This window comes from Heliconius melpomene, chromosome 4 (genome assembly GCF_056956725.1).
Source record: "Heliconius melpomene rosina isolate 202511_hmr_F chromosome 4, ASM5695672v1, whole genome shotgun sequence".
Classification (NCBI taxonomy): Eukaryota; Metazoa; Arthropoda; class Insecta; order Lepidoptera; family Nymphalidae; genus Heliconius; species Heliconius melpomene.
This window is the reverse complement of record NC_140392.1, coordinates 1,145,441-1,162,209: the sequence shown is the minus strand read 5'-3', so window position 1 is coordinate 1,162,209 and position 16,769 is coordinate 1,145,441. Positions and strand designations below refer to the sequence as shown.

The window sequence follows — 16,769 nt, the reverse complement described above, 5'->3', positions numbered from 1 at the left end:
ACATAAGTTCCCGTTGCCTACCGAAATATATGCGTGATCCAGCGTGCAGTAAAAAAATAACTATTATATAATAATCACATAACAAATACTGATGATATTTTACTATCTACAAGAAACTCGTATATTTTTTTACTCCACTCCCCAGTTTCTACTCGGGAAATGGAGTGTCTTAACACTAGTTTTTCTCTGCCTAGAAAAGGCTAAATGTGGAATACAATACTTTGCTGTAGATTATGATTCAAAGCACGTAAGAATTTGAATCCATGAATCAGAATATCCAGATCACAAATGATTAATCACTGCTTTATCCGATGCAGTGCTAGTAAATACCGAAGCAAATAAAATAAATACAGCTGTTAAGTTAAAATGTTTAACAGAACCACTAGCGATTGATGCAGTAAACAGTATTCATTTTCAATTTCTATATAAGGTTAGTTTAATTCTTGTCTGTATTAGTAATATGTGAAGAATATTTACTTTTATAAGTAGTAAAATTTGATACATAAGGATATATCACTCCTTTAGTGTACCTAGGAACCTAGTGTTAAGACACTCAGTTCCCATTAAGACACTTCCCCATTATCCACCGAATTCTCAAGACATTGTGTACTGAATGGCAGAACTCAACGTCGCCCTTTGCCTGGTTACCAGGTCGAGGAAATTAAAACGTTAAATATTTCGCTCCACCGAGACATTTAATTTAAATAACTTATTGTCTCTTATGACATAAACAATAAAATAAGTATCAATAAACTTAGTAGTAGTCGAGGTCTAGTCTAGTTCTGGTTCAGTCTAGGTCTAGGTCTAAGTCCAGGTCTAGATCTAACTTACAGTACGCGATGCGAGTGGTGCGGCTGGGGTGCGCGGCGCACGCGGCTCGCGTTCCCCATCACGTCGCCTGCGCCCGCCACTGCCCCACACAGCACCTGGAAATTATGAATTTAATATTAGAAAATATCTTTAACATTCTTAAAGTATTATTCCATACTCAAAAAAATATGCATATGGCGTTAATTAATAAGTAATGATAATTAAGCCGTGGAGGCACAGTATCTCATTCTTAACACGACGGTTGGTAGTTCGATTCTGGTCATTAAAACCTTTTTTATCTCGAATACTTAAAGAAAACAGATAAAAATTGGAACTTTTTTGCCTATTTCATAGGATTTCACCTTCAGAAAAGGCATAATATCAATTTATGTATAGGAATTTAGGTTAGTAACAGTGTGCCTACATTTATTTTTTCCGTTTAAAATAGTTACGAAAGAAGCTTTAGTTCATCAGGTGATTGGGTAGACTTATAAAGATGATGAAATATTGAGTGCAAAGTGGCATTCACTTATTATTATAGTTCTGATATAAATTCCTATCTATTTTTATGCACATGTAACACTGATGGAGCAGGTATAATATATCTGAAGAATTTTGTTTATATTTATTAAATGGCGCAGGTTTAAATTGAATTCCGTGTCTCAAGAATTCAGAGGAATATGGGCAACGAAGTGTTTTAACACTAGGTTCCCAGATTCCTCCTGCCTACCTTGCTATGATCTGGATTCAGCGTGAAGTAAGACAGCGTTGTAATTACCGAAACATGTATGTGGGTTCGATTCTCACTCAGGGGAATTAATTTTAATTCACCTTCTCTGGTTAGATGAAGTGTGCAATCCTATATGTAATTTATCGAAAAACGGAAAGTAGGCAACGGAGTTTAATAACATTAAATTTCTTCATCCTATCGTACAAATAGATTGAGTAATTATTATAAAGCCTAGACTTTACAACGTCTTATAATATCTAGATAACGTGACACACGTAGAATACGTCTGTCACGTTATCCCTTTGTCAGACTGTTTTCTCAACAAATGAATTGTTTATATAATGACAGAGATATGATGAAAGAAAGGTTTTGTTTCATCACATCTCTCCGCCATTAAATGGGGCACGCGTCGTGGAAATGTATGAGTTAGTACATGTTGATGTTGATTTGTCTGTTTGTTTACTGAATCATCTGTCTCTTAGTTTATGTAATACGTTTGCTGATTTAGTTCTTGATAGTTTTTTGTTTCCATGGAAAAAGTTTTAGGTTTGTATTTTTTTGAGAAATAATTAACGGGTAATATATTTTGAGACGGTCGTAACGTAAACGTTGTGTCGACGTCTATTCGAAGGAATTAATTATTTTCATTTCTTTTATTTTTGCTGGTAATAAAATAAAGTGCAGCGTTAGGTTCCGCCACTCAACCTACACTGCCATATGTGAGATACTAGAATCTAAAAAAAAACAATATCAAAATATCAAATATTTGATTAAATTGAAAAAAAAAAGACTGTCCGTTCAATTCTCGAGACATCATGCGTTGACTGGCGGTACTTAACGCCGCGGTTTATATTATTTACCAGAGTGAAACTTCAATATTGATTTCTATCTATAAATTAGCATAATATATCAAAATCGGAAGAAGATCAAAGTATAGAAACAGTAGTGGCATAAAACAACTTATACGACCATACACTGTCAGATCCAACGCTATATTTTATTGAAGCAACAAAGGGAGCTGACATCGCAATGTTGCAAGTCGCACATCGCGCGGCGTTTTGATACGTGGCATGTCAAATTCTATACGTAAATGTCAGGATGTTTGTTTTCTTCTTGTATGGGGATATAGTGGTTAAATTTTGTGATGTCATTAGGTATTATGGCGAAGTCGTTGTCGGTTACCATTAATATGAAGCATGTGTGTTCGATTCTTACTCTGAGGGATGGTTTTTTATTTCTTCGTTATTTTAATTGCTTTAAATAATTATAATTTGTAATAAATAACAATGCGATGATTGTGAGTTCAAATTATGGAGGGAATGATTACTTTCATTTTCCTTACAATTGAGCGGAAAATTAGGCTTTTCCTTTGCTTACCGCACTATGCAGACAAGCGTAGGCTTTTTATATAATATAATAAAAAATATTAATAAATGCCTACGCTTTACGCATTTATGCAAGTATTTGCATAAATTCAAAGTTTTTAAAAACAAAACCATATATAGATAGATATATAGATGAAGGTTCCGCAAGAAAAGACATTTGTATAGGATGACACCATTACTATAGAAGTCCGGTTGTCGGTAACATATTACATATGACATCATCAAAGTAATCAGATGTCAATATGATTATTATTTGTGATAATTTCAAACTATACTTTTTTAAAGACAATTTTTTGATAGTAATTACGAAGTAAAATATATGTATAAAATTTTTTACTGTATAAAATTATTTCGTTACCTACTAAGTAACTGATAGATTATATAAAACCAGAATTCCGCCGCGTGGAACAATAAAATCTAGTTTTTCCTTAGGGATTGTTGGAGAGCACTAAGAGGAAATTTTGTTTTTTAGGAATGATTCACACCACAAAAAATCTCCTCCATTCTCTACTTTCTGTCTACATCTCTCCTCAATCTTATGCTAAAATAACAATTTACCTAATATTTACTAAACTAATATTAATTTACGAAGGAGTCGAGTTTCCTGTAGCGCGTGGAACGTGCAGCTCATACTAGATTTGTTGTGACAGTCCAAGCGGGCCACCGCTGTCAGAGTCCGACCTATATCTTTCAATCTCTGGATGTATTAGAATGCAAACAGCGAAAGCTATAGGGAAATTATTTCTACCTTTAAAACAATACAAATACTTGTTTATATTTGTGTTTCGCAACCGTTTATATTTTACCTTCTAGGTAAGGTAAGTGTTAGATTCTTATGCAAATTGAGCGGATCGAGCATCGAGTGTTTGTAATGTTCTATCTTGTAACGTTTAATATAGGATGGTGTTTTTTTATTTTTTAAATAATTTTAGTTGTTTTTATTTGAAAAGAGAACTTTTTCACGTAGGTATAGCATGGTAGGTAGAGGAAAGTAGTGTTAAAACACTCTGTTCCCCAGGTTTCACACAATTTTCGACAACTCTTTATTAATTTATCAAAAAAGCAACTTTTCTTGCGTTACTAATATAGATAGAAAAATGGTATCGTTTAATTTTATAGCATTTTTATTACTTACAAACTTAACAGATGTAAGTTAAAACTGTGTTCATTCAAATAGCTACTACGAATAAATTTTCATTGATTTATAGCCATTTGAAGAGATATGTAGGTTACAGCGGAGCGCTTTAAGTAACATAAGGCATATGTTATACAGGCCCATAATAAACGAGGACTTTCTTTGACTTTGTTTAATCAAGATGAGCCTTGGACTATCGCGGAATTTTTTATCCTGCATCTCGTACGGGCAGTGGAGGGATTCTAGTGTTAGGATATATATATCATTCCCCACTTTCAACTAAATAAAGCGCAATTTCTTGTAAGTCTTTGTTTGTTGAATGGAGGAAGTCAACGCCGCGCAGTGCTCGTTTTCAAATTTTTCCCGAGAACATTTTACCTATCACTTTAAAACTTTTCCCCAGAACAAAATAAAAACCCGCTACCATCACGTTTAGACAGACACGTGCTACGTGACATAAATGGAATTATATTATAGTTAATAGAAAATACATAAATATATTGTTATCGAGATGACATTTCTTATTATTAAAATATTATGTAAAATTATACATTACTATGCATTGTGTGCTGTTTATTATTCGAGACGTAGACTAATTAGTATCCTAATGGCATCAAGCATCAATATTGAAAAATCGTTATTTCTTTTGTAAATATAAAGAATATTAGGATATTGAAAGTTTTTAAACAAATTTATTGTTTCGTAGCTTAGGAACTAAGTGTTAAGACACTGAGTTTAAACTTCATAATATTTAAGACATTACGTGCGGAACTCAACGCCGCCGCCGCTGATTTGTACGAAATTTGTGGAAAAATTTGGATATAATATTCAAATCAGTCCTATTTATATACTAAAAAATATATTTTAATGATTGACGGTATAATAATTGCCTTATCGTTGTATGTTAATTGTATGAATTAATACTAAAAATATTTTATCAGTGTATACTAAATTTTATTGTAATATTTTATTTTATTAATATTATATTAATATATAATGAGGAATGGTAATAGGTATGAAATAATGCTTCAAACGTTCGTTACAGTAAAGTTTTTACGTATACAAATACACTAGTTTTTGTTTCATTAAAAATAACCAAGTAGTTATGATTTTACAGGCATTTGAAGTTTGCAAAAATTTCAAATGTCGCTAACAGTCCCGCGGTCGGCGGTGACGTCACAGGTCTGGCAGAACTCACTGGTCGCCAACGGTGATAGGAGATCTCGCGCAGTACTTTGTTTGTTTGTTACTCGCTTGTGTTTAGTGTTAATACAATTAATGAAAATGGATGAAGGATTCGAAAAAGATCAATCGGATAACCTACCTGTAATAGATGGATTTATGGTTGCTGATTATTTATCGGAAAATAGTGATGTCGTCGCCGCAGAAATGCGAGGAGTAAAAATGCGAAGGTAAGTTTTGTTGTCTAACTAGTAATATTATGTCAATTTGGGGTATAGATAATAACTATCTTACGTTATTTTATTTGATATTATTTATTTAAAACTGTAATGTAAACCACCCTAACTAGTTTCATATTGAGGTACGCTATTTGCGTTAAAAGTACCAAACTTTTTATTCAAGTTCAAAGTAGTAAGAATGTTTTTTAAGTGAAAATAATAAATAATAATATAACTAAATTCATGCAGTAAATTGAGTATGCACAATTTTTTTTAAAGTAGATTTTTAATATTTTTATTGTGATTATTGAAGATCGGCAAGAGAGAGTTATTGTCATGATGCGTACTATTGCGTGCTATTGCGTACGTATAAGTTAAAAGACTAGGTTATGTATGTAAGTTTATACGTAATCTGCGAAGATTGTGCCGCCAGCAGAGGTGATTGTAAACATACCATGGCATTTATAATGGGCTACATCGTCGAAGCGACGAGTCTTCAACAACTGCAACCAAGTCTTCTTTTTCTTGGCATTAATCCCGGCGTATGTTGCCAGGATCTGCCTTCCTGCTTAACCTACTCCACTTTACACGATCTGTAACGTCCTGAGTGGTTCGACCATTGGCACTCATGTCCTGCATCACGACATCCAAACACCGCGTTCTTGGGCGTTCGGAGGTCTAGCTCCAGAGACAGGACAGACATAGCAAAGAAATTGCATCCGACATAGTTCCTACGCCGGCGCGCAACGTTGCCATACCATCTTAGGCCACGCTCTTGGAGCTTATCCGCTACGTCATGGACCCCAAGACTACCTCGAATGCGTCAGACCGCAGCATCTTCATTTCCGTGACGTGAAGCTCCTCAGCGTGCCGAGATAGTGCTGGCCAACATTCGCTGCCGTATAATAGAACCAGTCAGATGATGCTCTTATATATCATCCCGTTGAGCTTGGGTGGTATTCTGCGGTCGCAAACCACACCAATAACCTCCCACCATTTGGCCCAGGAAGCGCTTATCCAGCCATGGACATCGTGATCGATGCCTCTAGACTCATGCATAACGGATCCAAGGTACTTCAAACTTTTCCAACTTAACGGCTGGCTCAGGACTTATAAGGACAGTGCTCGAGTCTGGGCTCCCCCAGGCTATGTATTCGGTCTTCGACATATTTTGTTTAAGACCGCCGTTGTCAAGCGCACCCTTCCAGAGGTTCACTTTACGCTCCATCAGCCATGGAGGCTGGTCCTGGATGTGAGCCGTGACAGTACACTACAATAAATAAGAACGAACTAAAAGCCGAGCCTTGGTGAACCCCCTACTATGATCTAAAGGGTTTGGTGTCGCCAACAGCATTCCTAACCATCGTGAATCGCAAAGCGGGATCGTGGTACATATCTCTGATAATCTCAATATAGGCCTCAGGGATCCCTTTGGATGGCAATGCCCTCCAAATACATTGACGAGGCACACAGCTAAAGGCCTTCTGCAAATCTAAAAAGGCCGCAAATCTAATGCAGAGCTCTCCTTTTTTTTCCTGTATGCCTCCATGAAAGTTCTGAGTAGTCTCTCCATTAATTTACTGATTAAGTTTGTGGTAACGCCCAAGCCAAGCCAAGTGTTGTTGGAAAAAATTCAAGCTTTCTAGTATCGATACTACAATAAAAATAATCAAAGCTAAAGATTTTGGTACAACACGCCATGAAACCGAGCAGGATAGAACTGTTTTTTTTGACAAAGTACTTTGAAAACTTCAATATCTTAAAATACAATGCTCGCTATTACATTATGTCTGTGAAAAAAAAAAGATTTTAAAAATATACCTATATATTATTTATTAAACGAAACTAAATTTGTGGTGGAACGCCAGCTAAAGAAGAGCGTGAACTGCGAGTGAACGAAGACGAACTGAGCGAGCGAGTTTTGCAAGACCTGTGACGTCACGCGAGTCGGTTATGGCCCGACGGAATCTCGCGTCGCGCGCTTACTTTAAAGGACAATATCTCAAAAACTAATAGACGTATCAAAATAATTCTTTCACAGGTATTTTTTGTTTTTAAAGGACAATACGATGAGCTAGAATTTAAAATTAGTGATTATTCTCCATTACGAAGAATATTAGATATTCTTAGCTCCACGTTATAATCCGAATAAAGCAGGAGGAACTAAAGGACTTTTCGGTTAATTCTTCTCCGTTTAGCTCTCCATCTATTTTCAAGACATTACGTGTTTAGTAGCAAAACTCAACGCTGCAATTTGTGCCAAATATGTGGAGAAATTGTGAAATAATATTCAAAGTAATCTTATTTTTAAGAAATACAATATGTCGGTAAATGATTGACGGTACAATAATTGCCTTATCGTTGTATGTTAATTGTATAAATGAATACTAAAAGTATTTTATCAGTGTATAATTAATTTTATTTTAATAGATATAATAATAAATTAATATCCGTTATTACTATGTTCTATTTATTTATTGCGTGATTCAAAATATTGTGTAATTTTAATCTATTTTATTATTCTGATAGAATTTGATTTGTCAAAAAAACTGGGTTGTGAATAATTTATGTACCTACTTGATATTGGATTAATTAAGATTATTTTTGTATTGGCTTAATTTGTTATTTGCAATATAAACAAATTAAGCTAATATAAAAAAAAATATCTTAAAATAAAATGTATAAATTCTATGATATGTATGTATTCGTAGAGGAATAGAATAAACTTGTAATTATAATATTTTCTTACTATATATAATATCTACTTTGGCTATATACGTGTGAAATGGAGTGTCCTAACATCTAGTGTTGGGACACTATATAAAAAATATGGATAACGAAAATATCCATAAATAACAGAGTTAATTTACAAATATATTAACCGACAACAGGTAAAGTCACTAAAAAGCACCTAGCTCTAAGCGATACTATTAAAATGTAGAATTGAATGACATTCCAACGATCGAAGTCATAAAATTGAGGACGCATTCGAATAGTATATTAAATATCGATATAACATCTTAAGCTTGTTTATTACTAGACTATAGAGTGCTATAGGATATTAATTGTTTTGCTTCTGTTCGTGTATTTTACGAATATTTATGTAATTTGACGTCGTTGTGACGGTATTGGGTGGTTGTAAGTTTGATTTCCACTCTTAAGTTTATGTTTAAAGTATTGTTTCTCATTTTGGTTTATGGTGAAACGATATTTGCAAAGTTGTTTCAAGTCAGACTAGGCAGAGACTAGATATAGAAGATGATGATTAATACAACAAGGTTCTATCTTATAGGTCCCCTTTAACTATCGTAAAGTGGTGAGCAGAGGGTACCTGGGTTACCCTGGGTATCTAGTGTTCGTACTGGGTGGTTGTTGTCCGTTCCCATTAAGTCGCTTCGGTTCTCCACTTTCCGCTAAATTCCGGACATATTGCGTGTTGAGTGTTGGAACTCCACGACTTAGGTATATATGCATGCAGTAATTTATACGAGAGAGAGCTAAAATGAAAGATAATAAAAAAAACATGTTAAAATATAATAGTTCACACATAATTCTACGTTAACATAATAATTAATTATTTAATTTAAATATATAAATATTAATCTCCATATGTATGAGCGGTAATGTCGTCTCAGTAACGACCCGAGCGGTACCTCCCGTCTATGGGGGACATTACGCTATATCGAATGCTAAAAATTCATTAGACCTTTATAAATATTCATTTGAGATGGTGTATCGCGTATTCGAATATATTCTCACGTGTTTTATTAGGTTTAGTTGTGAAATGATGCCGCCCTACATAGTGAAGTACGCACACAACCTGGGAACATAGTGTTAAGACACTCCGATTAAGATACTTCCGTTCTCCACTTTCCGCTAAATGAATCCACTTTCCGCTAAAGCAGGCAGTTAGGCGGTACGAAGGTCGCCGGGTCAGCTAGTATATAATAAAAGTACTCGTAGTTCAAGGCACTGTTTTCTCTTCTGTCTCTAACAATAATAAATTCATTTTATATCAATTTCAAATTATTATCAAAACTTATTAGTTGACATTTAAGTTGCAACGAATCAGGTAAATTTTCTTAGCAAAAGCGATCTCTACCGTTCTAAAAACATCGTTTTAATCTCGACTAAAATAAACATACACCGTTTCATATAAAAAAAGGTTAAACGCATTTAAAATAATATATTCAAATATAAATTTTACTGATAGTAAAAAAAAGAATATTCATTTACACTTCATCCATTTACACTTCTATACATATAATAAGAACGTGATGGCTGTCTGTATATGGAAGTTTTATGAAAATAACTGTAATTGGGGGTATTTTTCAATACAATACCACTCAAAACAATGATTTTTTAATTTTTTGTCCGTCTGCCTGTGTTTTTTTGCACTGTCATGTCGTGAAATAGTTCAAATCGATATGGAAGCTATTGTATTTTGGTAAGCTTCCTTACATTTAGTGTTTGTTTTAATTCGGCTTATAAATAAAAACATCATATCAATTTATCATTATATGGCAAGCCAACAACGACAAACAACAAACGACAAGCGTTCGATTATAATGCGACGGGCTATGAGTTCAATTCCCACTTGAGGATATGAAATATTTAATATTTTTATTTCCTCGCTCTGGTAACGAGACAAAGCGTGGCGATGAGAAGTGGGGAATGGAATTGCCGTAATGAGAATAGAGTGTCTTAACACTAGATTTCCTCTGACAACAAAAGTAAAAAAAGTTTTTTTTTAACTTATGTTTGTACCTATATATTTAGTTACTTTTTATTATTGTATTAATAATTAAATAGCAATATTTTATCGTGTGCTTATCCTGATTGTGTAGTGTGAGTATGAGTTTTGCCTTCTATTTTTTGTTTTTAATTAATATTGTTTTATATATTTTTTATTATTATAATTTCATTGTTGTGCTTTTATAGGCATCATTCAACGCAATCTCTTTCTTGTTTCTTATTGCTGGTGGTCAAGGGTGAATAATGTTATATCCATATTTGGTAGTAATAGCCGTAGTGGTAGTTTTAGTAGTATTTATATATTAATATATATCTATATATTTATTTTTTCTGTATCTATTATAGTATTTGTTATGTATGATAATAGTATTTTTAATATAAAAGACGATTCTTTTTACTCTTTATCATCTTCCTCTGATGGCAGTCTTCACAGTACTTCCTTACCCATATCTACCTTCCTTGACAATACTTTTTCAAATTTCCAAAAAAACTTTAATGTTATTCACATTAATGCCCAAAGCATCCCTGCTCATCATACTGATCTTTTAACTTCTTTTGATTGTGAAAATGTCCATGCAATTTTAATTTCCGAATCATTCCTTAAACCCTATCTACCTTCTGCTTCCTTCTCCATACCTAACTTCCACCTTATACGGAATGACCGCATTGGTAAGGGCGGTGGTGGTGTAGCCATTTACATTCGCGACCATATACCGTTTACTATTGTTACCAAATCTCCATCAGAATACTCTGAAGCTGCTGAATATATTTTTATTGAAGTTCTACTCGGGCGATCCAAGTTGTTACTTGGAGTGTTTTATAGCCCATCCTTGCATATAAATTATTTTGACACTTTAGAATCTATATTAGATAAATACGTACCTACTGCTGATCACACTGTGATTCTTGGTGATTTTAACACGTGCATTATAAAAAATGACTCGCGTACGAAACAGCTGTGTAACATTATTAATAGCTCAAATTTGAAATTACTCCCATCGAACCCTACACATTTCTTCCCTCATTGTGCGCCGTCCCAATTGGATCTTATAATTGTTTCCTCGATCGATTATGTAAAGCACCACGGACAATTTCCTGCCGAAGCCTTTTCCTACCATGATTTAATGTATTTGTCTTATGATGTTCGCCCGCCTAAGGTAAAGCCGTCCATTGTTATGAGACGCAGTTTTAAAAATTTCAAGCATGATGAGTTCATGCGCGACCTTAATGACATCAACTGGGATTCCATCTTTAATGCGACAACTATTGATGCTAAATTAGAGTTGCTGAACTCAATTATAACTGAGCTTTATGACAAACATGCTCCTCTGCGGCCTATGAAGTTAAAACACTTACCTGCGCCCTGGATTACGCAAGAGATTAGATCGTTAATGACCAAAAGAAATTCTGCTAAATCTAAATATAAAAAAAATCCTACTGACCAAAATCTTCTAAAATACAAATCCTTGCGTAATCGGTGTAGTAGAGTGTGCAGGGATGCTCAAATAAATTATATTCACACAAATTTGAAAAACTTAAATACCCGCAAATCATGGAAGTTTCTGCAGTCACTAGGGATCGGCCGCCAACGTCAGGACATGATTCGGGACATCGATATAGATGCCTTGAATATACATTTTGCATCAATTACACCCATGGACGATACAGTTAAGGCAAATACATTAAATGTTATCCGTTCCTTGCCCACTCCTTCAACCACTCCATTCCTTTTTGATTTAATTACACCTGCCCAGGTTAAAAAAAATATTCTGGCGATAAAATCAGATGCTGCTGGTTTTGATGGCATCAACCGTAAGCTATTACTTTTACCCTTAAGAGTGCTGGCCCCGGTAATTACACATATTTTTAATTTTTCCCTCTCCTCTAACTCCTTTCCAAGTGCATGGCGAATAGCCCGCATTATTCCTATACCAAAATCCAAAGATCCAAAATCCTTTTCCCAATACCGTCCAATCTCAATACTTCCCTTCTTGTCTAAGGTCTTGGAACGTATTGTCTCGGAACAATTAAATCGATACCTTTTAGAAAACCGTACTTTGTCTCAATTCCAATCTGGTTTTCGAAGTGGACACAGCACAGTTACTACTTTAATCAAAGTGTGCGACGATATACGGTTTAATATGGAGAACCAAAATCTTACCCTCATTGCATTGCTTGATTTCAGTAACGCTTTTAATACTGTTAATACTGATTTACTAATTGCTGTCTTACAATCAATAAACATCTCCCCAGAAGCTACTGAGTGGTTCCGAAACTATCTATCGAACCGGCAACAATACGTACAAGCAAACGACAAATCATCTTCCCTATGCTCATTGTCTGCGGGTGTCCCACAAGGCGGTGTCCTTTCCCCACTCCTGTTCTCTATTTTTATTAATACTGTTTCCCAAACCCTATCCTCTTCCTTCCATCTATATGCTGACGACTTACAGATTTACTTAGCGACTCCATCCAGTGATATGGATGTGGCTATTTGTAAATTTAACGAGAATTTACATAATATATCTGTGTGGAGTACATCTTATGGACTTACTATTAATCCTAGTAAGTCCCAGTTAAGCATTATAGGCAGCACTAAGCAATTAAAAAAACTTGAGGGTATAAAACTTCCCTCAGTACAGCTTAATGGTGTCGTTTTAAGTGTTAATGCGTCTATAAGGAACCTTGGGATTATTTTAGACAACTCGCTATCTTGGTCAGCGCAGATAGCGGAGGTCAGCCGAAAATTATTTGCTAGTATTGGATCCCTCAAACGATATAAACATTTCCTACCGGTTAAAATCAAAACTACTCTGGCTCACTCACTACTGCTACCGATTTTAGATTATGCTGACTCATGTTACCCAGACTTATCTGAGGAACAATTAAACAAACTAGAGCGGTTACAAAACTTATGTATTCGATTTATTTATGGTCTTCGTAAGTTTGATCATGTCTCAGATCATCGTCGTCAGCTTGGATGGCTTCCTATCAGACATCGCCGTAACTTCCGGATGCTTACTCTCCTCTATTCAATCCTTTATAATCCTCTCTATCCTGCTTATTTAAAAGATCGTTTCTGTTTCCGTGACTCCGATTCTAGCCTACGCCTTGAACTTAGGTCCAGGAGCGATAATCTTCTTAAATTTCCAACTTGTCGTACCCAATTCTATTCCAATTCCTTCACTGTAAAATCTGCTATCCTCTGGAATGAACTTCCGTCCGAAATACGTCATTCTAAATCACTTAATATTTTTAAAAATCGTTTAAAAGACTATCTTTTCCAAATATAACTGTAGTTTATCTTTAGTCGTTTATATATATATATTTATATTATGTAGTATTATGTATTATATTTATAGGATTATATGTAGATATTATATTATTATTTTGTATTAATATTATATTATTATTATTATGTAAATATGTATATATATATATATGTATGTGTGTATATTCATTATTATTTTATTACTGTCTGTTATTTAATCTAATTGGGCACTATAACGTTATTCCCATTTCTTTATTTTTAGTCCTTTATTTTACAAGGGTTGCCTGGAAGAGATTGCTTGAAGCAATAAGGCCGCCTTTGCATACATTTTATAAAAATATATTGTTTCTTTCTCTTTTATATGTATTTATGTGTGCAATAAAGTTTTTTCTATTCTATTTTTTTCTATTCTAAAAAAAATCATTTACTTTTAAGCACAAACAAAGTCACAGGTAAAGCTAGTAAAATAATATACGAGACACGAATTAAAAAGATATATCGAAAACACTTTACGTTGATAACACTTGATGAATCCAACATAATTGATCGCCTTTAAGTTATTTAATCGCGGTTAAGTTAAGTCGTAAACACGCTGTTAACTTTTTATATGCGGCTATAGAAGAAATTAACTGATAGAAGTATGTGTGACAGGTGGCGAGGTTAAAGTCCTTAATGTACCGCTATAGGGAACGGTGTCTTGGCGAAATAAAAAAATATTTATTGGTAATTATATCTATTTTATTAATCCTCTTTGGAATCAGGAGTATGGAGTCAAAGGTTTAATTAATTTGAATTTAAATTATGGAGTAGATAACGTCTTTTTCAATTTTTTGTGGAGGATTCTCTAGCAGAGAACTACTCTCTTTTCTGCATAACTGGGTTGGCAGATTTAGTATCAAGATACTTCGTTCATCACGCGACGACCAATTTTCGAGACATTACGGAAGGTGTGCAGTTGCTTCTCGCTGTAACCTTCACATAGCGGGGTTGGTATAGGGAACCTGGGGACCTTAGTTAAGATACTCCATTTTCATTAAGAGAGGGCAAAGGGAATCTAGTATTACGTTCTACGAGAGTGAGGAAAAGATTTTTTTTGTTTACAGTCGCACGCTTGGACCCCTACACCAGGACTGGCCTCCTTTATTGAAACATTTTAAACAGCTTTCTATGAAGTTAAGTACAATAGCTATGGCGTAATATTAAAATCAAATCTAACTAGTAGTTTTATTATGAAAACATATGAGCAGGAAACTACAAGTACAACAAGGCAGATCAAACATTGACTAATATGTGAAGAAACTCGCGTTCAATCCAATCGAAGTCTAAGTGAAGCTAGAGTTAATATTTGTGTTTGTATTACAGAAGTTTCTCTTTCAATAGTTACCTCGTTACCTTGTTATGCAGATATTGAAGAGCTGTAATGCTGGTTGGAAATCTTTAATTTTTATTATTTTTTACGTTAATTCAATAAAATATTGTTATTTTTTTCGTCTAGTAACTGCAGTTTTGCAGCCCTCAGGTATTAAATAGAATATTTTTTAGCTTAAGCTTTATTGGGGTCAGAAAAGGAAATATGCAAAAGAAATTGTAAAGTTAGCTCATGTATCATAATTTACACATATGTATAACTTTGCTCAGTGCATAACAAAGTAAACAGATAGAACTTAGTGTTAGAACACTCCGTTCCCCATGTTCCACACATTTTTTGAGGCATTGCGTGTTAAATTGCTGAACTCAAGTGCTGAGCTATGTCTATCCGATGGGGTAATGGTAATGAAGAGGGAAACTGGTAACTTAAGACACTCCCTTTCCGTTAAGACACTTCCGTTGTCCACTTTCCGTCATATTCTGGAGGCATTCTGGCGACATTTTACACATGTCCAATGCGTCAATAATTTACAATGAAAGTTAATTTATTTACACACCCACAATACAATATAAGCTGAAATATTGAACATTAGATCTCAATGTTTGAAAACTTCATTAATACAAAGGCCAAGTAAGCCGTGTTTATACAAAACCCACCCACTAGAGTACGTACTAAAGTAGCTAAATGGTAGGTAACGATGTTATTATTATATTATGTGGTTTAGAGCATAATTTAATTTACGTTTTGCTAACACTTGTGTGTGTTTACAATGTTCAAGAGGTCGTCTTGGTGTAGTGGCTGTGGTGGAATGCGACGGTTGTGAGTTCTATTTCCATTTGGTATTAATTATTTTCTTTTTCTTGCTCTGGTAGTAAGGCAAGTCGTGGCGTTGAGTTCTGTCACAAATAATGTCGCAATAATTGGGAGAAAAGTTGGCAATGGAGTGTCTCAACTCTAGGTTCCCTCTTCTTACCTTACGAGAAGCAGCGTGGAGCTAAAAATAATTGAAGTTTAGTATTTTATTTGTACATTTAATTCGTAAGCTTTGGTTTTTTAAAATAAGATATATTAGGTTAGAAGATTATACGATATTTTTCAAAATATCGCTTAAAGAAATTTTATGAGAAATTACATAGTATTCTTATACATAATGTTTACTATGATTTATATCTATGATATAAATCATGGCAGTGAAAAACGACCGAAATATTTCCTATGCAAATGAAAACAAATAACATAGAAAATTATTACAAGCAAATTTTATGTACTATAAAGATATTTAAAGATTTTATATACATCCTTAAGTCGAGTAATAAAATGAATATTAGATTATTTCATTCTTATTTATCTTTTTAAAACAATAATGAACTTTTAATTTTGCGTTGCCATAAATTTATTTTATAGCGTTGCTTTAGATAACAACTTCATTACGGGTAATGAAGCAAGCGGGGCGTTGAGTTCTGCCACTCAACTCGCAATGCCTCCGGTATTCGACAGTGGGTAATAGAAGTGTCTTAATGGGAACGAAATCTTAACACTAGGTTACCAGGGTCCCTCTGCCAATGCTGCTAAAACACTATATTACTATTGAAAATTAAGCAATTTATCACCAAATTACACTACAATTATGGTGTTAACCACCACCATTATCCCAAATCACCACTTTCAGTACCCTCCAATACCGATATTGGGTTCAAATAAATCTAACACCGTCAAAACAAGCTGTAAAATCACCGTTTGTGCGTATTAAAATTTTATTTCATCCACTTTTATAGGAGAGATAAACTTTGACTTTACGTTGCCAGCCAAGTTCGACGTGATTTACGATCCGCTTTTATATCTAACTATTGGTCCCGTTTCTAAGACAAAATTATCACCCTTAATCCCTTTTACGTATAGTTTATTGGGTTTTAG

The 16,769-nt window shown here is 34.2% G+C and overlaps 1 protein-coding gene across 3 annotated transcripts in view; it reads right to left on the bottom strand.

Moving 5' to 3' along the window:
- Positions 1-16,769, bottom strand: part of LOC146539343 (uncharacterized) — a 171,107-nt gene that overhangs the window by 3,685 nt on the left and 150,653 nt on the right. For all 3 annotated transcript variants that reach the window (XM_085208257.1, XM_085208256.1, XM_085208255.1), the window contains one exon: positions 832-926. In XM_085208257.1, coding sequence (XP_085064383.1) covers positions 832-926 — 95 coding nt within the window. The remainder of the gene's footprint in view (positions 1-831; positions 927-16,769) is intronic.